The sequence below is a fragment of the Cyanistes caeruleus genome, chromosome 3 (genome assembly GCF_971803275.1).
Source record: "Cyanistes caeruleus chromosome 3, bCyaCae1.hap1.1, whole genome shotgun sequence".
Taxonomy (NCBI): Eukaryota; Metazoa; Chordata; class Aves; order Passeriformes; family Paridae; genus Cyanistes; species Cyanistes caeruleus.
This window is the reverse complement of record NC_141703.1, coordinates 71,479,670-71,498,333: the sequence shown is the minus strand read 5'-3', so window position 1 is coordinate 71,498,333 and position 18,664 is coordinate 71,479,670. Positions and strand designations below refer to the sequence as shown.

Below are 18,664 nucleotides of genomic sequence, written 5' to 3'. Positions count from 1 at the left end.
ACACTTGAGCCAACCTGACAGCTCACCACTAGCAGGGGCAGAGCAGCTCTGCACGTGTCCAAAAATCTAATTTCAGTGCCCCTGTGCTAGCCCTGCAACCTAAATGGCTGCACAGATAGCCAATACATCTTGCTAACCTGACAGAAATCCATTCCCTTGTTTAATTCCTATGTCATCTCAGCAATATTAATATCTTCTGCACAGAGTCACAAAGGAGAAAGTGAAGCTGCAGGTAAGAACAGAGCACGTCTTTTTGGAGAGAGGTGGGGTAAACAAGCAATAACCTGTGAATTTACATTTAGATGTCAGAGAATACCAGATGCTAGAAAATTTTAACCTGCCTTAATAAACTCTCAGCAATAACTAGACAGTGTTGGGCATGTTTCCTACTTCATCCTCTCACTTCTGGGATGAAATTTACATTTCTTTCCTTAATAATACAAGCAATGTCTTCAATAACCCACGAAAACAGCTATTAAAAAACAGTGCTTAACTAGAACTAATTATATTTGGCATTAATTACCATCTGAGCTAAACAGAACATAACAGAGAGGAGATACATGGTCAAGGGACACCATGCCAGTAGGAAACAGAGGAGTAAATTAATTCAGTTCACACAGATGTTGGTGTATGGTTTTTACTAAGCAAATGTCACACAGGCCAAAGGTGGATATCAGCCTGTGGCACTGAGAAACTTCACAGCAAAGCACTAATGGAATCTTACTTCAGCTAAACACAACATGGCTTTACTAGAAAGGAATTACCATACCAAATTTTTATACTGCAAATACTTTTACGCATATTAAAGAAAACTGTCACAGCACCAGCCTTCAAAGTCATATTTGGCAGCTAATGACAACATATGTTTCATCTTCTGTAACAATTCATCAATTTATACCAAATTCCAATCCTTTCTCAAATTAAGCCTTTTGAATGTGAACTACCATTGAAAGGCATTACTGGCAACACAAGAAAAGACTTTCCAGCAGTAGAAAAGCATGCTGAGAGAAAAGATTGAATGTTTCCAGTTTTCAAACATGGCATGCCATGGTTTGCAAAGTCCTTAAAGATCAGCAGTTTAGGAGATCAGGACCTGGGCATGCTTTATCTGATATCTAAAAAAGTAATTTTTCAAAGGAAAACTCAACTACCTCAGAGCAATGAAAAAAAAAAATTATAAAAATACTTATCAAAGGTTTAGAGAGCTCACAGTAATCCATGCTTATCCTCAAGGAAAGTTAATTAAACACATTCAGATCTTTTTATTAGCACACCATTATTCTCCTCAAGGCTCAGTATTTCAGTTTGAAATCAAGACAAATAGCAAATAAACCACCACCACTCCCTGCTCTGTGTTTTGAAATGCTGAAACACCTTTGGTGCATCCCTAGCCATCTGTATTTTGCAAGGATTGTCACTGTCTCAGCTGCAACAGACTGTCACAAGAAAACCTAGCTGAATCCCTCCATAGCTCCCTTCCCAGTTAAAACCTTCTGCCATCTATCGTCAGACCATTTACAGCTCTGCCTTCTCCCATTGTTTCAGGTGTGGCTCCACTGCAAGGTGCTGACCTTGACTCATGACCTCCAACACTAGCACCACGTTATTCACCCTTCACCCCACAAGTCCTCAGATTTTTACATAAATACCTATCTAAGTGATCCCAGCAGTTTGCTTGATCAGTTCACCTCTCCCATCCGCCACACTTGCTGCCCTCATCCCCAAGCGGACCTTTAACCAAACAGTGCTGCCCTCTGGCTGAATGAAATTCAGATCATCACTGTCCAGGTGCAGTCCTGAAACACAATTAGGCCCCTCTTTTTACACAGTTGCTAGCAAGACAGAACAGGAGCAGAGCTCCTAACTCTTTCAGTCTCTGGGGTCTCATGTCCACCTTTGTGAAGCACCTGCTGAGCTGCACTCCTCTGCTGCATCTATCCAAAGACTCAATGATCGCTGAGAGGGAACACAGGGCAATAACCCTAAACAGTTCTCACAGCTCTTCCACAGCCAACCCTACTTAAAGCCTGATTCTGGATCCTCACCCTCATGGATCATTTTAATGAATATCTCTGTTTCATGCAGCTTCCTTGGTAAGAGCCATCTAACCAGTTCTTCACAGTTTACTGCTATGAAACTTCCAAAATCAGCTGTGGAAAAGAAATAAAAGAAGAAAAAGCTAAATAACACAACTCAGGTTTCATACTGTCGGAGGCTATAGGAAGGAAGGTAGAAATTCAGCAAGGATCCTAACATCCACGTGTTTGCAAGATGTATTTTTACCAGCAAGTTCAGCAACTATTCTTCAGCAGAAGCACAAACATTACCATAAGAGGCCTGTGCCTTTTCACGATATGAAGGTTTTACCTAATTCAACTCCACAGCTAGTTGCTTTTCCCTCTCTGTGCTGGCAGAGCTATGCTAGGGAAACAATGCCCACACAAGTTACATTTAGTCTTCAAGCACAGATGCAAGACTTTGGAGTCAAGCATGCTGCTGCACATGCTATCCGTTTGCTACTGAGAACTACTTAACCACCAGCTTCGTTCCACACGTGTTCTGTTACACAGAAATACTTGCTACCGGTTTTCCTTACGCAGTCAAACTCTCACAGTAATTACTGCATTTGTGTTATTTTTAAAACACAGACACACAGACCTTACCAGAACATCTAACAATCTACGCAGACAAGTTTTGTAAAGCACACACAAATCAAAAGCAGCTCAAAGCTTGAAACCCATCACTGGTGGCATACTTTGTGAAGTATTTTTCTAAAAGGACTAGCGCTTGCTGCCAAGCTATTTACCTTTACTTTCCTGCTTGGAAACACAGTCAGTGTTCTTCAGGCTTTGACTTGACAAGGAGTAACACATATTTTGATGGGATACCCACAAGTAAAGCCGATTACCTCTCACTTTACAGTCATGCTACTTCAGTGAGACATTAAAACACAATCATTCAGGCTCTGGCTATTGATTAATTATTGATACCAGAAAAACTCTGCTACTGTTCCTTTGATTCTTTTGGAACCCCATTAATAGCAACACCTTACAAAGTTTATTTCTGTCCAAATCACTTTTTGGCAAGATAAATTCCGAGAGGAAGGCTTTCAGCTTGGTATGTACAGAAGATGTGCAACAAAGACCTTTAAACCATACCAGACAGCACAGAGCTTTCCATTCAAACAAGTCTTACAAAGATGCAAATCTAGGATGTTTTAACACCAATGGTCACTACCGGTATCCAGCTCCATCACACTCCCGATCTTTGCCATATGGGCTTTCCTTTCCACGCAATTATGAAAGCAAGACAACACACAGTCAGCAGGGACAGTTAACTGATAATTAAACAGATCAAGTGCGAAGTAACACTAATGGCTTTGCTTCAAGACGGCAGCACCGTGAGCCTCCGGCTCCCCGGTGCCCCTCCGCTTAAAGGAAAACTCTGGAACCGGATCGCGCCACTCCCGAGGCCGCTTCCCCGCCGCCCAGGGTGCCTCGCTGCCCCCGCTGGGCTGGGGACTGGCGCGACCTCCCTCCGTTCCCCCGCGGCCACAGGAAGTAACCGGGGCCCCGGCCCCGAGAAGGAGAGGGAGAGCTGCTCACTGGCAACTTCGGCGAGGGTCTGGGCGGCGGACGGTGGCGGTGCGGGGGCTGGGGGACGGGCACCCGGCAGCCGGGGCGGGCAGCGCGGGGCGCAGGCAACCGGCACAGCCTGCCCGGGGCGGCGGGGAGCGGGCGGCACATGGAGGAGCGGCGCGGCGTGGCCGGCCCGGCTGCGGGGCCACAGGGACGAGCCGGCGCGGCGGCGGAGGGACAGGAAGAGAGGGAGGGAGCCCGGCCGAAAGGGGAGCGGGACGGGGCGGCGGAGTCGGCGCGCCTCGGCGGGCTGCGCCCCGAGCCCCGCGCCCGAGGGGCGAGGGCAGCAGGAACGGAGGCGGGGAGGGGAGAGAGGTCCGGCGCGGGCGCCCCTTCGGGGGCGAGGCGCCGCCGCCGCCCGCCTCACCATGAGCACTTTGGCCGCGTTCTCCAGCTGGGCGATCACCTCGGGGGCGCCCCCCGCCGCCGCGGCCGCCGCCGCCATCATGGTCTCTCTTCAATGACGCGCCATGCGCTGCATTCTGGGGCGAGGCGGCCGCGCGGCCAATCCCGGCCCGGCCCGGCCCCGCCGCGGAAGCGAAGCGGCGGCGCCGCCGCAGCACCGCGAGCGCCGGGCGGGGACAGCGCCCGCCCCGCGCGCCTCCCTCCGCCCGGCCCGGCCCCTCAGGCCCCTCCCGGCCGCCGCCGGGGCGGGGCCCGCCCTCAGCGGAACCTCCCGAGCCGCGGAGCGGGGCCGCTGCCGGTCCGGGCCACCGCACTTGCTCGGCTCGCAGTTTGTTAGGGGTGGAAGGGGCCTCTGGACATCATCCGGTCCAACTCCCCTGCCGAGCCGGGGTCGCCTAGAGCAGGTTGCACAGGAACGTGTCCGCGTGGGTTTGGAATGTCTCCAGAGAGGGAGGCTCCGTAACCACCCTGGACAGCCTGCTCCAGTGCTCTACCACCCTCCATGGAAAGAAGTTCTTCCTCGTGTTGAGGTGGAACTCGTGTTCAAGTGCGGCCATTGCTCCTCGCCCCGTCGCTGGGCACCACTGAAAAGAGCCTGGCGCCGTCCTCTTGGCACCCTCCCTGCAGACTGGTATGCGCTTCCTTGTGCTTCCCAACGAGCTCAGGTGCCAGCGGCCGCAGGCGCTGGTTGCTGGCAATCCCTTGTGCATTGCAGTGCTTGCAGATCTGTGGTGCGATGAGAAGCTGAGTTTATAAAATATAGCTTAGAAAGTGGTGGGGACGGGTGAGGGGGGTAAGCGTCTTTACAAATGATCTGGTTTACAGCAGATAAAAAAACCGGCCAAAAAAGCACCAAAATAAAACAAACAAACAAAAAACACCCCAAAACCAAAAAACTCCCACAAAACAAACAAAAAAATCCACACCAATATTTAAAACTGCTCTAAATTGCACTTTCCCCCACATAAATCCACCTGGAGCTCCTTTCATGTTATTGGTTGTGAGTCACAAAACAGTGTCAATTCTGAAAGGTATGCTGAAGAAACACTGCTGTGCACCCAGAGGAGCGAAAGGACTCTCAGATTATGCCTTCACTGGCATTGTATTTTAGTTAAAGAGTGGTTGGCCATTTAAACAAATCTGGTTTCCACTTCAGTTTGCACACTAGAGCCAACTTGGAGCTTTGATACCTTCAGATGAAGCCAAAATGGAAAATCTGCAATTGCTAAGGAGCATTCAGTGAGTAGGTCCAGTCCAGATCGCCTTCAGAGCACGGCCCTCACAGTGCAGAGCACTGAGCACCATCAGCTGTTGTGTTCCCCTGAACCCGCTGGAGCACTCTGCTCTTAACACAGCCAGGTGTTTCCAGCCATAGTTCTCTCAGCCATGGGAAGGCATTAGCTGACCTCAAGTGCTGAATTTATGCAAGGTTTGGAATTTATCAGCTGGCTGAGCCAGCTGATAGCAGTGCTGAATGCTTGTAGACTGCTGACATAATCTGAGTGTCAATGGACAATGTTTCCATGCAGATGATACAATGTAATAGCCAAAGGTGGAAGGAGGAATCGAGGAAATGAATGACGGCAAGAGACCTGTCTTTCCTATTCCAAAGAAAAATGCAAGTATTTTTCCCCTAAGAAATGACAGCTTTCAATGCTGAAGAGGGCATGGCAGTGTTTCTTACTAGACAATTTTAAAAGTAGCAATAGAACCATGTAAATTATTGATTTTGGGGTTTACCTAGGAGGTAGAACTAGAACATGCATTTCAGGGTAATGTTCTACATCGAAGTTGAAGAATGTGGGGAGATCAGCAGGGCTGCACTGAAAGGAGGGATCAATGTAAAGAAAATTGAACTGTCAGAGATGGAGCAGTTTGAAGGTAGTGAGAGTGTGACAACATGCGTAAGTCCTGGAGTGTGTTTATTGGGCAAACAGTGTCATGTACAACAAGTCTCACTCTAAAAAACAGAAAACAGAGCTAAAGACTTAGAAGTTTGTGTACAAAGAGGTAAAATGTAAAAAAAAAAAATCTGTGAAAGGTATGAAAAAACCCCAAGTTTTAAAGAATTCTGTGTTCAGTAAAGAACTATTTCAATTAAGTATTTTTGTACTTGTAACTTGTATTCAAAATGAGATTCTTCAACAACTTTTTCAGCATGCTCAAAGGTCCTTCATTCTCCTGTGGCTTAGTGTGTTTAGCAGCACACTTGAATAGCCATGAAAGCAATAGAAATTTTAGAAATAGAAATAGAAAAATAGTATTTTTCAGGTTGGAAGGACTCAAGAGGTCTCTACACACAACTTCTGTTTCTTCAGCCTTCTGATCAAGTTTCTTAGGGCTCTGTTCAGTGGGGTCTTGAAAACCTCCAAGAATGGAGAGTGCACAACTTTCTGGGCAACCGTGCCAGTGCTTGATTGGTGTCAATTTTTCCCTTAAATCAGAATGCCCTCATATGTCTGTTACTTCTTATCTTGCTGCTGTGTACCTCAGTAGAGAGTGTTGCTGCATTTTCTTGATAATCTCAGTTGCTGGAAGAAAACTCTTGGGCTCCCTTTCCAGCCTTCTGACTGAATGCAATTTCCTCAGCCTTTCCTCTCAGGACATGTGCTCCCACCCCCAACTTGAGTGCTCTCAGCTGTACTCACTGCAGTTTGTCAACTTCTTTCTCATAGTGCAGGCCCCAGAGCGCAATGTCGTTTTCCAGACGTGATGTAACAAGTGCTGAGTAAAGAGGACTAGTACTTCTTTTGAGCTGTTGGCTACATGCCTGTAAAAACAACCTAATATATCTCTATAAAGGTAGCCTTGCTCATCGCTGTGGTGTTCTGCTCACTTATGTTTAGCTTGGCTCCTGTCAGGCCAAGTGAAGTGCATGGCTGGGCTTTAACTGCCCTGACACTCTCACCTGGCACGTGCAGTGCTGTACGTTTGCCTGTGCCAAGCCCAGTCTCCTCTCATCATGGCTCATCAGTTGTCCTTCCTCAATGGTCCTGTGTAATATATAACTTTGTCTTTAACCCTTTCTCCTTTACTCTGACTCTGTCTTCTACTGTTTCTGGCTTCACTTTCTGTCTGGACTCTGAACATGACTCATTATCTTGCCTTGTCTTGGACTCTCAAGAAGACCTGTCACCACTCCAGCCCTACCCAAATCCTATGGAACTGCACCCTGATTGGTGAGAGTACTGCACTGCCTGTCCTGTGGTCAGCCTCAGCTTATTCATCCTCATGGAGTGGCCCTGTTCATCCTGTTCATTCTGTCCTTGCCACAGTCCACCAGGACCTCCAGATTCCTACTTCAGTCAGACTTCAGTCTATACTGCTGTGGTGGTTATTCCATTTTAGGTAATGGTATGACGCCCCAGGATCCATCTGCCTGTTCCCTGATTAGGCATAGTGGTTTGATCAGTCTGTACTTATCCCTTCTGCCCTGAAGTTGCCTATTTGGGCACACTTTAGCATGTTTGTTAAATCTACTGCTCTTTCACAAATGATATGATTTGTGCAGACAAAATCATGCATTTTGCCATATCATCATCAGGTATATCTTGTCCTCATTTTGAGTGGCAGGACTGAGCGGAGTAATCTTCAGTAAAAATTACACATTCAAGTAGTCACATTTTCTCTCAGCTATATTACAATCTTAATGTTCTCTTGGTTAGTCTCAGAAAAGCTGATTGTTCATTTATCTAGTCAGAGTGAATGCTGCAGCTATTTCTGCTGATAGCTAAAAAAGATGCATCACATTGTTCCTTCACGCTTTCCTCTTTTGTGGTGCTAATCCTCTTAAAATAGTTCAGTTTTGGACTCATTGCCAGAAAGAGTGTTGTTGGTAGTGCAGCCTGGGCTTCCTGCTCTAGTAGTCCTTCTCTACCTTGTTTTTTCCCATAGCTGAAACCAGCCAACTACTGCCAATTTGGGCTAAAGATGAAAATATTAAGGGAAATGAAACATTGGATTGTTTAAACCAGTCATGAATTTGGGTTTGTTTTGAATGTGTTAATCAGTCCTGTGCACACATACAATGAAACTAGCAAAGATCTGCTGTGGTCAGGAGCATCTGACAAAGTCTAGTGCAAGGAAATAGAAGTGACTGAGCAGTGAGTTAGATGAGGTAAGGAAATCACAGTCAGCAGGGAATTGGATTTACCGGTACAAAAGCACAATGACAACTGCAATCATGAAAGTGGCAAGCTTGGTGAGGAATTAATCTTTCATCACTGGTTAGGTAGAAGCTTTAGGAACCATCCTCTCCTATCAGGACATACATCTTGTTTTATTTTCTGTGCTTGATTTCCTAAGATGTTCCTAGGGTTGATTTCCAACAGTGTTCAAGAGATTTTTTCCTACATAGCCTGCACTTTTTTTCTCACTAGACCTCATTTCTCTGGCAAACATCCAGTTTGCTCCCTTTCCCAGGCTCATTTTTCCTAACATCTACCTTGACGGCATGGATTTCTGCTGGATTTCCTGCAATAAATTCCTGTAAATAAATTGCAAATAAGTTCTGCAATAAATTCCTGCAATACTTCCTGATTTATCGCTGTCTTTTCATCAGTGCCTAGCAGAAATCTGTTCAGAGTACTGTTTCCAGTACTCACTCTTCCACTTGCGGTGGTCTGTGATGCTCATCTCCAGTGACACACAAAATCTCCCACCAGACACTTCAAAACAATTCAGATTAAATCCTTCAGACAACCTAGACTAGGTTGGCTAGACTTCCATAAAAATGGCTTCAGTCAAGTTACCTGGGCACAGTAGGTCACTATTCCCCTCTGGAGGAAAAGCTTCTACCAAAATTACTGTAAGCAAGTTTTGTTGTACTGCCCAGTGCTGTTGGTCACTTGCTCTCAGTTTATTTCTTACAAAACAGCAGTAAGCAGTGCTGCAAAGCTGGATTGCTCATTCAAGTATTTAATTTCAAGTTCTCAGTTTTGTTAAGAATGGAATTGACCTGGGAAGAGGCAAAATGTTAGGTATTTATGTGAGCAACCTCCACATTGCAAGACTGGGTCTTACTGGAAGCAAGATTCAAACCAATCATTAACTCTATTACACAGGAAAAGATACAGGGGCTAAGAATGAGGTTATAGAGAATTTGTGTGCAGTGTATTTGTGTGTGAGCAGAACTTGGTGACACTGTCAGAGCAGTGAACAGTCACAGTGGCCAGGAGCAGCCACAGCACACACCAAGCATCAGCTGAGCTGCTGGAACAGCAGCCTGCAGAAGGGGAATTCAGGAGACTGTCAGACACACAGATGGCTGAGTCAGACTCCATATTTGTTAAACTAATATTCTGCCCAAGAAGAGAGGCACACACCTTGTACTTAAACTGGCTTTTCACAAGCTAGGCCTTGCATTGGAATAGATTGACACTGGATAGCAACACGTCAGTAAAGTTAAAAAATGTAGGCTGGGTGGGCAGTTCTACTAGATATAGACTTTTGGCATCTTATGATACTCATTCCTGTATTTGAAGCTGTACCAATAAGAGCTTAAGCATTGTTTAAAGCAAGTGAGTGCATTAATTGTTTTACAGGAAACCTGCTGTATTTGGGTTTGTATCTGCTTATGTTCTGTTTCTTCCTGACTCCACTTGTCTGGCAACCAGACGTGTCGGGGTTAGCACTGCAGTGTGCTGAGAAGGGGGGAGCTCAACAGAACAGTCACTAAGTTTAGCTGTTTTGACCTTTAGAGTTATCTTTAGGATTTATGACGGGTTGATCAGAATATGTTGCTTATGATTCACACTTGGAAGATTATCAGTGATAGCTTACACTGAGTATTTGGAAAATATGTATGCTTTCCTCCACACAGCCTCTGCACTGCCTCTGCCATGGACTTCTGAAATATTTGGGAGCACTTTCCTAGTATAATAGATGGTAGGATGATAGCTTAAGCAAGCCTGTTTCAACTTATCTGTAACAAACACTTAAAAACCTTCATGCAGCAGATTTCTATGTTGAAGGACACAAATGCCAGCTCAGACTGCCGGCTTACTGTCTCTTTCATCTCAAAGTTGTTGTCAAGGCAAACTTACCAACCCAAAAGGGATCAATGCAGCACTAGTGTATTTTAGGCTACTGTCTCTAGACACTTGTTTCATGTAAGTGTCATTCACTTAAGATTGAGTCATTTCTGATTACCAAAGGCTAGACTACTGATGCTTTAGTCTCTCCTCTGAAAATATTATATTTTCACCCTGCTCTAAAGATGCAGCCCTGAAAAGGGCTTCCTACTCCTATTAGTTTATCCCTGAGGTCATCTGCTTAGGAGGTGACTTTTCTTTCCTTTCAGTAACTTAAAAGTCACAGCCAAATTGTCACTGATCCTGCATAAAAAGCAAGGACCTACATGGAAATCCTCAGCAAGACCTTTAGGTAAGACTTACCACCTTAGTACTAGAGAATTCATCCCAATTTGGATGTGTGACTCTCTCAGACAAACAGTGTGGTCTGGAGAAGCTGATAGGTGAAATATCTGTGGCAGTTCACAGAAGGTGCCAATGCAGCCTTTATAGCCTAGCACAAACACATACGCACGTACACACCCACGGGCTTGTTTCACTTGTGTTTGGAAATGCTGCCATACTACTTTGTAGGTTTTCCCTTCAGGAGGTCTGACACAAACTTAAGCTCAAAAATTTTCCTCCTGGATGCAGAAATACCATGAAGTACTCATAAGCTGGTTCATCATCTAGCCATTTCCTGTTTTGAAGGCAGTCCCTGGAAAGCAACCTAACTGCTCAGCTGACCAGTCCTCTGTACAGTCACCCTAAGTGTGTTCCATGTAATGAAATCAATTCCAATAGAGAAAGCAAGGTCCAGTAGTTAGCTGTACATAGGCTGTCTGAAGGTGGCTAACTTGTGAAGTTGCAGCAGAAATATGCAACAGGACTCATTTAGTTTCTCTTTACTTTTCTACCGTATATAGAAGAAGCAAGTTGTAGAAGTACCTGCCAACAGATTCTCCAGTAGCTGGGAGTCCATGGGCAGAATGATCATTGCATAGAACCATATTACTGCTTCACTTTGGGTCTGTAGTTTGCACCAGCTCCCTGAAAAGCTCATCCTAAGAATGAGGAGATTTTTCAGCTTTGGCAGTTCCAGAATAAACTTGGATATTCAAAGAATTTCTTTCTTCCCTGGAGTTGTGTGGATGGAACATGGCAGTGTACCTTAGAAGGTGATTCCTGGGTGACAAGTTAGTATGAGCTGTGGCCATCACTCTTGCCTGCCAAGTTTGCTCTGGGGATAACTACTGGCAACCTGGTTCTGAACCACTGAAAGTCTTGCCTGTATTTTGCACATCTCTGCTGCCTCCTGCAACACATCACAGCACTGCACTGTTAGAAATTAACTCTTCTTGTTAGCCCCACATGGATTTGACTGTTTTATTGAAAAAAATTAGTATTAATTTTCATGGTGTGTTGAGTCATTAGAAAGATCCTTTAGCAGGTCCAATTATACCAGACAGTCCAAACATTTGGTAGCCTTATCAGAGATTCGTATTAGATTAGTATCCATATAATTATCACAGCCTAATGAAGTCAAACAGGGAAAAAAAAGTTGTCTATCACCTATGAGGGGAAGCTTACTGCCTAAAATTGTCATGTAATTCTGATAAAACAGATAGTGATGAATCAGAAGTATTAAGAGTCCTAAATTTAAGCCACGCACTTTGCAGAGTCATGTGCAGCCGTGCACAAGATGATAGTGTCTAAGGTGAGTTAATTTTCTTGTCCTCACATCTCTTGTTGAGCAGCTGTTCCACAGTTTGACTTGGAGAGTTGTAAATCCTTCTGACTTCCAGCTTATTTACATTCACTATATTTGCTAGCACATGGATAGATATTCTTTATCCCAATTAGATTTTCTTCCTTGCTTCCTCATGTTTATCTTAGGTATATTTAGAATATTATGTTGTCCTTATTCTTAATTTTGTGAGTTCATATAGAATTAGAAGAGATTTTTCCCATAAATAAGTTCCTTTCCATAAATAATGTTTTTTCTATTCTGACATGTATTGATCTTCTTTCAAAAAACGACCACCAGACCAAAATGATACTCCGGATGACATTTTACAAAGGAGTTGCTTTTCCTGTAGCTGTTGGAAATGTATAGACCAAAGTGGTAAAATTGTCTCCACTAGTTTCACATCCATATCATTTTAGTAGCTTAGGTGTCCCCCAATCAGCTGATGCACACACATACCCCTAGGAATACACATATGGCAGGAATTTTAGAGGGCTAATCCCAGAAGTCATCCAGTAAAAAACTTTATGACATTTTTATTATTCCGTGTATCACCATTTAGTTTTCCCTTTTATAGCGCTGTTAATAATCTTTTACTGAATGTAGCCTGAAAACTATTTGCAGATTTCATTAGTGTGCTCTACTTTTCATTCTGAAGCCATTTATGAAAGTATTAAAATTGAATCTATTTATAGGCTCTCCAGCCCCTTGACATGTCCCTTTGCAATGCAGTCTGTATGGCAGAAATACCATCTTTGTTCTTCAGCAGCAGCCCCTCAGGGACTTCACCATGGATTTTCTTAGTACTAGAATCAGCTCTGCATAGGGCAATTAATTTAGACAGCTATAAAGAAATTGCTAATCCTTATCCTAAATAAGGAACAGGAATTCTCCATCTTGCAGGTGGACCAGGAGATCTCAGGCTGCTGTATACAAATTTTAGTTTATACCCTCATGCCACGTATATACCCACCTCCTACTTATTTGGCCAGCCCTTCCTAGCAGGAGTTCTAGAGATGCCCAGCCAGTCCCTCTTTCAGCAGCTGGGATCACTGACCCTGCTTTGTCTTCTCTGCTTTGAGGTTTGACATGGGAGGAAATGGGTACCTTGGTGGCCAACCCTGTAACCTTAGCTAAAGAAAGTGGTCAGCAAACCCTTTTACTGCCACTCAGTTTCTAGTATGAGCATAGGGGAACTAGGGGATAATGATTTGAAGCTGGTTTTCCTGGTTTAGGTTTCCCTTTGGTCCCCAGATATGGTGTTCTAAGAACTTGATGGACAAGTCTCTTCGTTTTTCCCTTGTTTTCAAGGAGGGGTTTAGCAAGATCACAGTTCTTCCCAAGATATCTCACCTTAATGTCCTGGGGTGACTTTATGATACTGGTATCCTCAATCGTCTGGTTTATGTTATATATACACTTATGTTATATATACACTTATGTTATATATGACACTTAGTTAAGAGTTTTTGCCTGGAAGTGGCCAGAGGTGACTGTTGCTGCTTGCTTGCCAATTATGTGCTGTGCACCCAGTTTTGACCTGTCCAGCTGGAGTTCCCTGGCTGCACTGCTGAGACACTGGATCTAGTGCATGGCAGCTGTAAACTGCCACTGACAGGAACACAAGGAAAGTTGTCAGTGGATTGATCTTCATGGCTCTAGGTGCTCCTCTAGACAATCCTCTCATTCCATTTTCTCTCCACTACAATCCATTTTAGTTCTCTCTTTAATAATTTCTATTATAATAAACCTGAGCATCTTTAGTTTAACTAATAATTTCTGTGCAACAATGGAACAACTGCTTTTGAACTCCAGAAAATTTAATCTGGAATAAAATAATGGTTTGACTCTGTAGTTTTTTGTTTCTGTAAAACAAATGAATAGTTATGTAGGCTTTCCCATTCTGGATCAGACTCTCATATAGATCTAATGACCATCTTGCCTCATACAGAAGGCATATTAGCTAAACATCAGCATAGCACTGCACAATTTTCTATGTATTTTTGTGTCCTTTTTTTAAGTACCAATTCAACAAATTTGTCAGATACACATAAAAGTTTTAGTGACCATGCATTTCAGCATAGAGTTATTTTACAAAGCAAGAACAACCATGGCCAGCCCCTTAACCCTTTAGCACTGCAGCTGATCTAGGAGATGGAGTCACATAATGGCTGGGGTTGAAGATGAGTACTTTGAGCAGTATGGATATGAAGATTTTATGAGCCAATGCACTGTCAGAATGTGCTTCAACTCCTTGAAGCTGTCACAGCTTTCTCTTCCCTGTCTTCTTTCTCAGTTAGCAGAGTATTAAAGGAATGTGTAGTAAAAAGGATTTCAACAATGATTTCATTTTCAGTTGTCCATGTGTAATGTTGTCAGGGAAGTTACATTCACGTAATTATGCAGATAAATTCAGGTGAAGTTGCATTTGTTTCTTCAGATAAAGGTTTTGATTTATTTAACCACACAGCAGTTTTATTTTGTAATTACATTTGCATTGACTGGAAAAGCAAATACATAATAATCTGGTTAGCCATAAAGAAATTGAAATATTACATTATGATATAAAGTATTATATCTCATAGATAAGCAGCCTTGACTTGTCAAAGGCATATTTGTAGTAAACAGATGAAATTTCCTGGGAACGTAGCTTCCCAAACTAGGTCTGTTAATATTGCGGTTGCTTGCAAGTATTTTTCTGAATAAAGGGAAACATAACATTGAATTGATGAAATAATATTTTTTTCTTGATGAGCTCCTGGTCTCATAGGTGCAAAACCTTGAGACCTATTCCAAGTACAATTCCCACGGAAGCCTGTGCACAGAGGAGGATCAGAGGTGAAAGCTGATGCTCTGAAATCAATGTGTGATCTGTTCCAAAAGAAAAACAGTAACGTGGAGACTGATGACCCATGTACTGATGTATTTTCCTGCAGTGACTGAGCTACTTTCAGTAGGATTACACTGACAGTTTTCAGCAAGAGTAACACTTCAGGCAGCCCCCACCCTGCACACCCTGCCACTATCATTCCATTCCCTGCACTTCCTTGTGCCCCTCTGCTGTGCTGGAATGACTGTCCCTGTCACCATGCACTGAAGTGGTTCAGAAAATCAATCCAGCTAAAATTAGTAGCAAGTGTTTCACTGGGTTGCCTTTTGGCCTAAGCTCTCTGCTCTCAGTGTACTGACCAGTGGCTCAGTTATGCCAGCTCAACCAAGGGGACATGGCAGGGGCCGTGGGCAGCAGCAAATCCAACAGGCAGCATTTCAATCCTGCCATTGCTTCATCTCCATTGCCTCCAGCACTGCTCTGGCACAAGCATTTGTGAGGCTGCACACTGACCCTTGCTGGGCAGCTTTCCTAACCAAAAAAAAACAAAACAAAAAATCCCACAAAAAAACCCAAACTGAAGTCATCCCTTCAGGTTTATTTTTCAGCAAGATTAATTCCCTAATCTCAAAGGTCCCATGGATCCAAAAACCCCTGTCACAGGAAGAGAATGACATGGGGCTGAAAAGTCAATGGGAAGAGCAAGCACGTATTCAGATAGTGCAGTTCCTGAATGTCACATCACAGCTTTGGGAACCCAGCAGTTTTATTACTAGCTTAGTCTGCCCCCCCAAACAATACCCATCGAGGAAAGAACAATAACAATCTTATAACAGAGATACATTTTATATCTTTTGTATTTTAAAAATTTGCTTCCTAAATACCATAGGTTTGACAGAATTACTCTCACTCCTCAGGGGTGGAATTCAGTTTGGCTTGGGGATTTGGGGGACATTGGTAGCACGCTTCATTATGAATTTACTGTATGAAAAAAATTCAAGTTTAAAGCCAGCTTAAACTGTAAAAAAAACAAACAAAACTTTGTGAATGAACAACCAATGTCAAATTTAAATATTGAGAGTAATTGTGTGCTACTATCAAAAACCGTAGGTAAGGGTCCTGCTTTGGTGAATGGAAGGTAGCAATCCTAATTTATAATCAGTATCTACACATGATTTCTCCATCCTGTGATAGTTTACCTTAAAACTTGAAATTTCAAAATCAAATTGATAATGTATTGAAAATTTGCCATAAGGAAAATATTCCCAATTAGGAGTTTAATGGAAGAAAACAAGGTCATTTGTTGCATCACTCATTTTCATAAGCAGAAGTTCTCCCCATGCAAATCACCTGCTCCACTTTATTCTTTGCTGGAGTGTCTGCCAACACATTTTTCAGTAATTCTACAGAACGTGTCACTTGAAAGGGAGCATCTGAGTAAACAGTCTTGCCTAAATTACTAGAGCAACTGAAATAAACAGTTCTGTTAGCCTCAAGGAGAGTAGTATTGATGATTTACTGAGAGGATGGTTTTCCTCAGACTCTAACCATTCAATGGGCCAGAGGGGTCGAGTTTTCAGGGTGTCACAGTACAATGCAGTGAAACAAGACAATTCTAAGGCTTGGAAGTGATATTTTGTGCACAGAAATACTGACCAAAAATTGCCCTTTACCTTGTCTTAGAGAAAATGGTTTCATCCAAATGAATTTTTTGTACAGATAAAGGAGGGAGAAATGTCACATATGTAACAAGGAGGTTTGATGCTGAGTTAGATTTGGTCAATTTATGTCTGGCACTCAAAGGACTTGGGCATTGAAATGCTGAAGGAAGTTTCTGTTGGGATGTTGAGACAGTAAGTGTGACAGGAGTCAGGTTAAAACTGTGTTTATTCTTTCTGTGGCTGCTGTTTTGAATCTCCCCCTTTTTAAAGCCGTTAGTACAGGATTTGTTTTATTAACTGCCATCGGTATAACTTACTGTCAGCAACTGCATTTAGAAATAATCTCTCCAGAATAATCTAAGTAAAATATGCATTAGTGTTCATATGTTGGAAAATTGGAAGAAACACAACAGGCAATGGCAGGTCTGTGGGATCCAACAAAGGGACATTACAACAGTTCAAACAATGTAATGTTTGTAATGTCCCCTGTCCTGTTCCTTTGCTAGTTATGACATCAGGATGTGTCTGAAAAATAAAACAAACAAAGAAATAAGAAAAGCAAGAGCATTGTTTTGGACTGGATGAACTCTGAAGCGGAAGGCCAAGGTGATTAAGGCAAATAAACTACGGGACTGTGTTTATTAGCCAGGAAATGGTCATTACTAAATTGTCAGGAAATGCGCTGGAGGCTGATGTACCAACTCCAACATAGTTGTATGTATCAGTAATATTTTGTCAGGGTTGTTGAAATCATAGAATAATCATGGCATCTGCATTAACTTTTGTTTGGGAACAAGCAGTTTCATTTCTTTTCAGCCACTCTTGCAACTGCATCCACCTTTATTTAGAAGGGGTGAACCCGGTTTCTTTGTTGTAAATATTTTGGTGAAGACGGTGCTCATGAAACAGGACTGGCCACTGCTGTCACAGATGGTGTTTGGAGAGATGGCAGCTGCACTGTGTCATGATGTGAAATGGCAAGAGCAAGCAAGAGAGGCATGAGGAACACCCAAGAGACCCCTTCAGCATCTGTCACTGCTGGAGGCAGCTTCTTAAGAAAAGCCATGACACTGTTTGGAGGAAAGTGGAGTCCCAGAGGCACCCACCTTCTCTCTATTTCATGAAGTACTTTTGGCAAAACACTCCTTTCTGTGCTGGGAGCAGCCATGTAGCTTCCCAGCTGATCAACATCATCCTCAACTGGAGGAATCTCTTCTGGAAACCACAGCACCATTCAGCCTCCGTGACTTGTTTAAGTCAGGACTGTATCCAGACACTGCTAGTAAACTTCTCCATGGACTACCTGAGGCTGCCTAAGAGAACACCAGCTGCCTATGTTTGGATCCCATCCCTCCTTTCCTCTTATCTTCTTTCCAAGTAAGACATTGTTGCATTTATTCCAGGAGTGCTGTATATTTGCAATGGAGGCAGCACAGCTGGTCTAGGACAACTAAAGGCAAAAGAAAAATTTTCTCCTCTGTCTGACTTGAGCAGTGGTCCTCTGCACACTCCTCTTCATCTGAGGCAGTTGGTGTTCTCCCCATCATCAATCTGTTATTTTACATAACCACAGATGGAAAGGTTGTTGGATGGGGACAACGACCCCTAAACTGAGATCCAGACTGGAAAAGAGCAGGGTAGGTCTTACCCATCAAGCAATAGTAGTCCCCAGAGTAACAGTGATTCATACAGTTTCTCTGGCATGAAGAGATGACCTTTCTGTGTGTGAATTGTTTTGTTTGGTTTTTTTTAAATGTACTGGAACTACTCTTCAAATATTTTGCTGTCACTTGTTATTTGAAGCAGAGTTGACCTTATAGCCAACTCTGTGAATAGATGCTTTTCCAAAAACTGAGTATTAAAAATTAGATAGGTAAGTGTTAGACACTGATATTAATTAAGCCTGCAGTGAGAGTAATATACAAGTAATACATAATTCAGATCAAATTCAAGGCTTTGTTGGTATAAAGCAAGATATTAAAATAAGAACTCTCCTTATTGAGTTTCATATTTGGGAAATTTCAGAAGACCATCAGTTTTTTGCTGGCTGCAACCTGGTGTAACTTTGTTGTAAGCTCCTTGTGAGGTGACAACTATCTTGGCTTTGCTTCAAAGAACAGTGAATGTATGCACATGTCTGCACTTTGGCCAAAATATGCAGCAATGGAATATCTCCATTACATTTTCCAAAGTTACTGAGGACTGGCAGCACCCTGTTCACTTCCTTGACTTGCTGTACAGCAGCGTGCTGTGCTCTGCTCTGGATGATGACCTGACTGTGGCAGCCTTTGCTTAGCACATTTGTTAGTCTTGTTTTAGCATATCTGTGGAGTTGTCATAACTATGGCAGTTATTTTAAAAAGCATTAGTGG

At 43.3% G+C, this 18,664-nt stretch overlaps 1 protein-coding gene across 1 annotated transcript in view; it reads right to left on the bottom strand.

Moving 5' to 3' along the window:
- Nucleotides 1-4,221, bottom strand: part of XPO4 (exportin 4) — a 77,421-nt gene extending 73,200 nt beyond the window's left edge. The window contains exon 1 of the mRNA XM_086881885.1: nt 4,006-4,221. Coding sequence (XP_086738011.1) covers nt 4,006-4,086 — 81 coding nt within the window. The 5' untranslated portion in view covers nt 4,087-4,221. The remainder of the gene's footprint in view (nt 1-4,005) is intronic.
- Nucleotides 4,222-18,664: the final 14,443 nt, after the last annotated feature.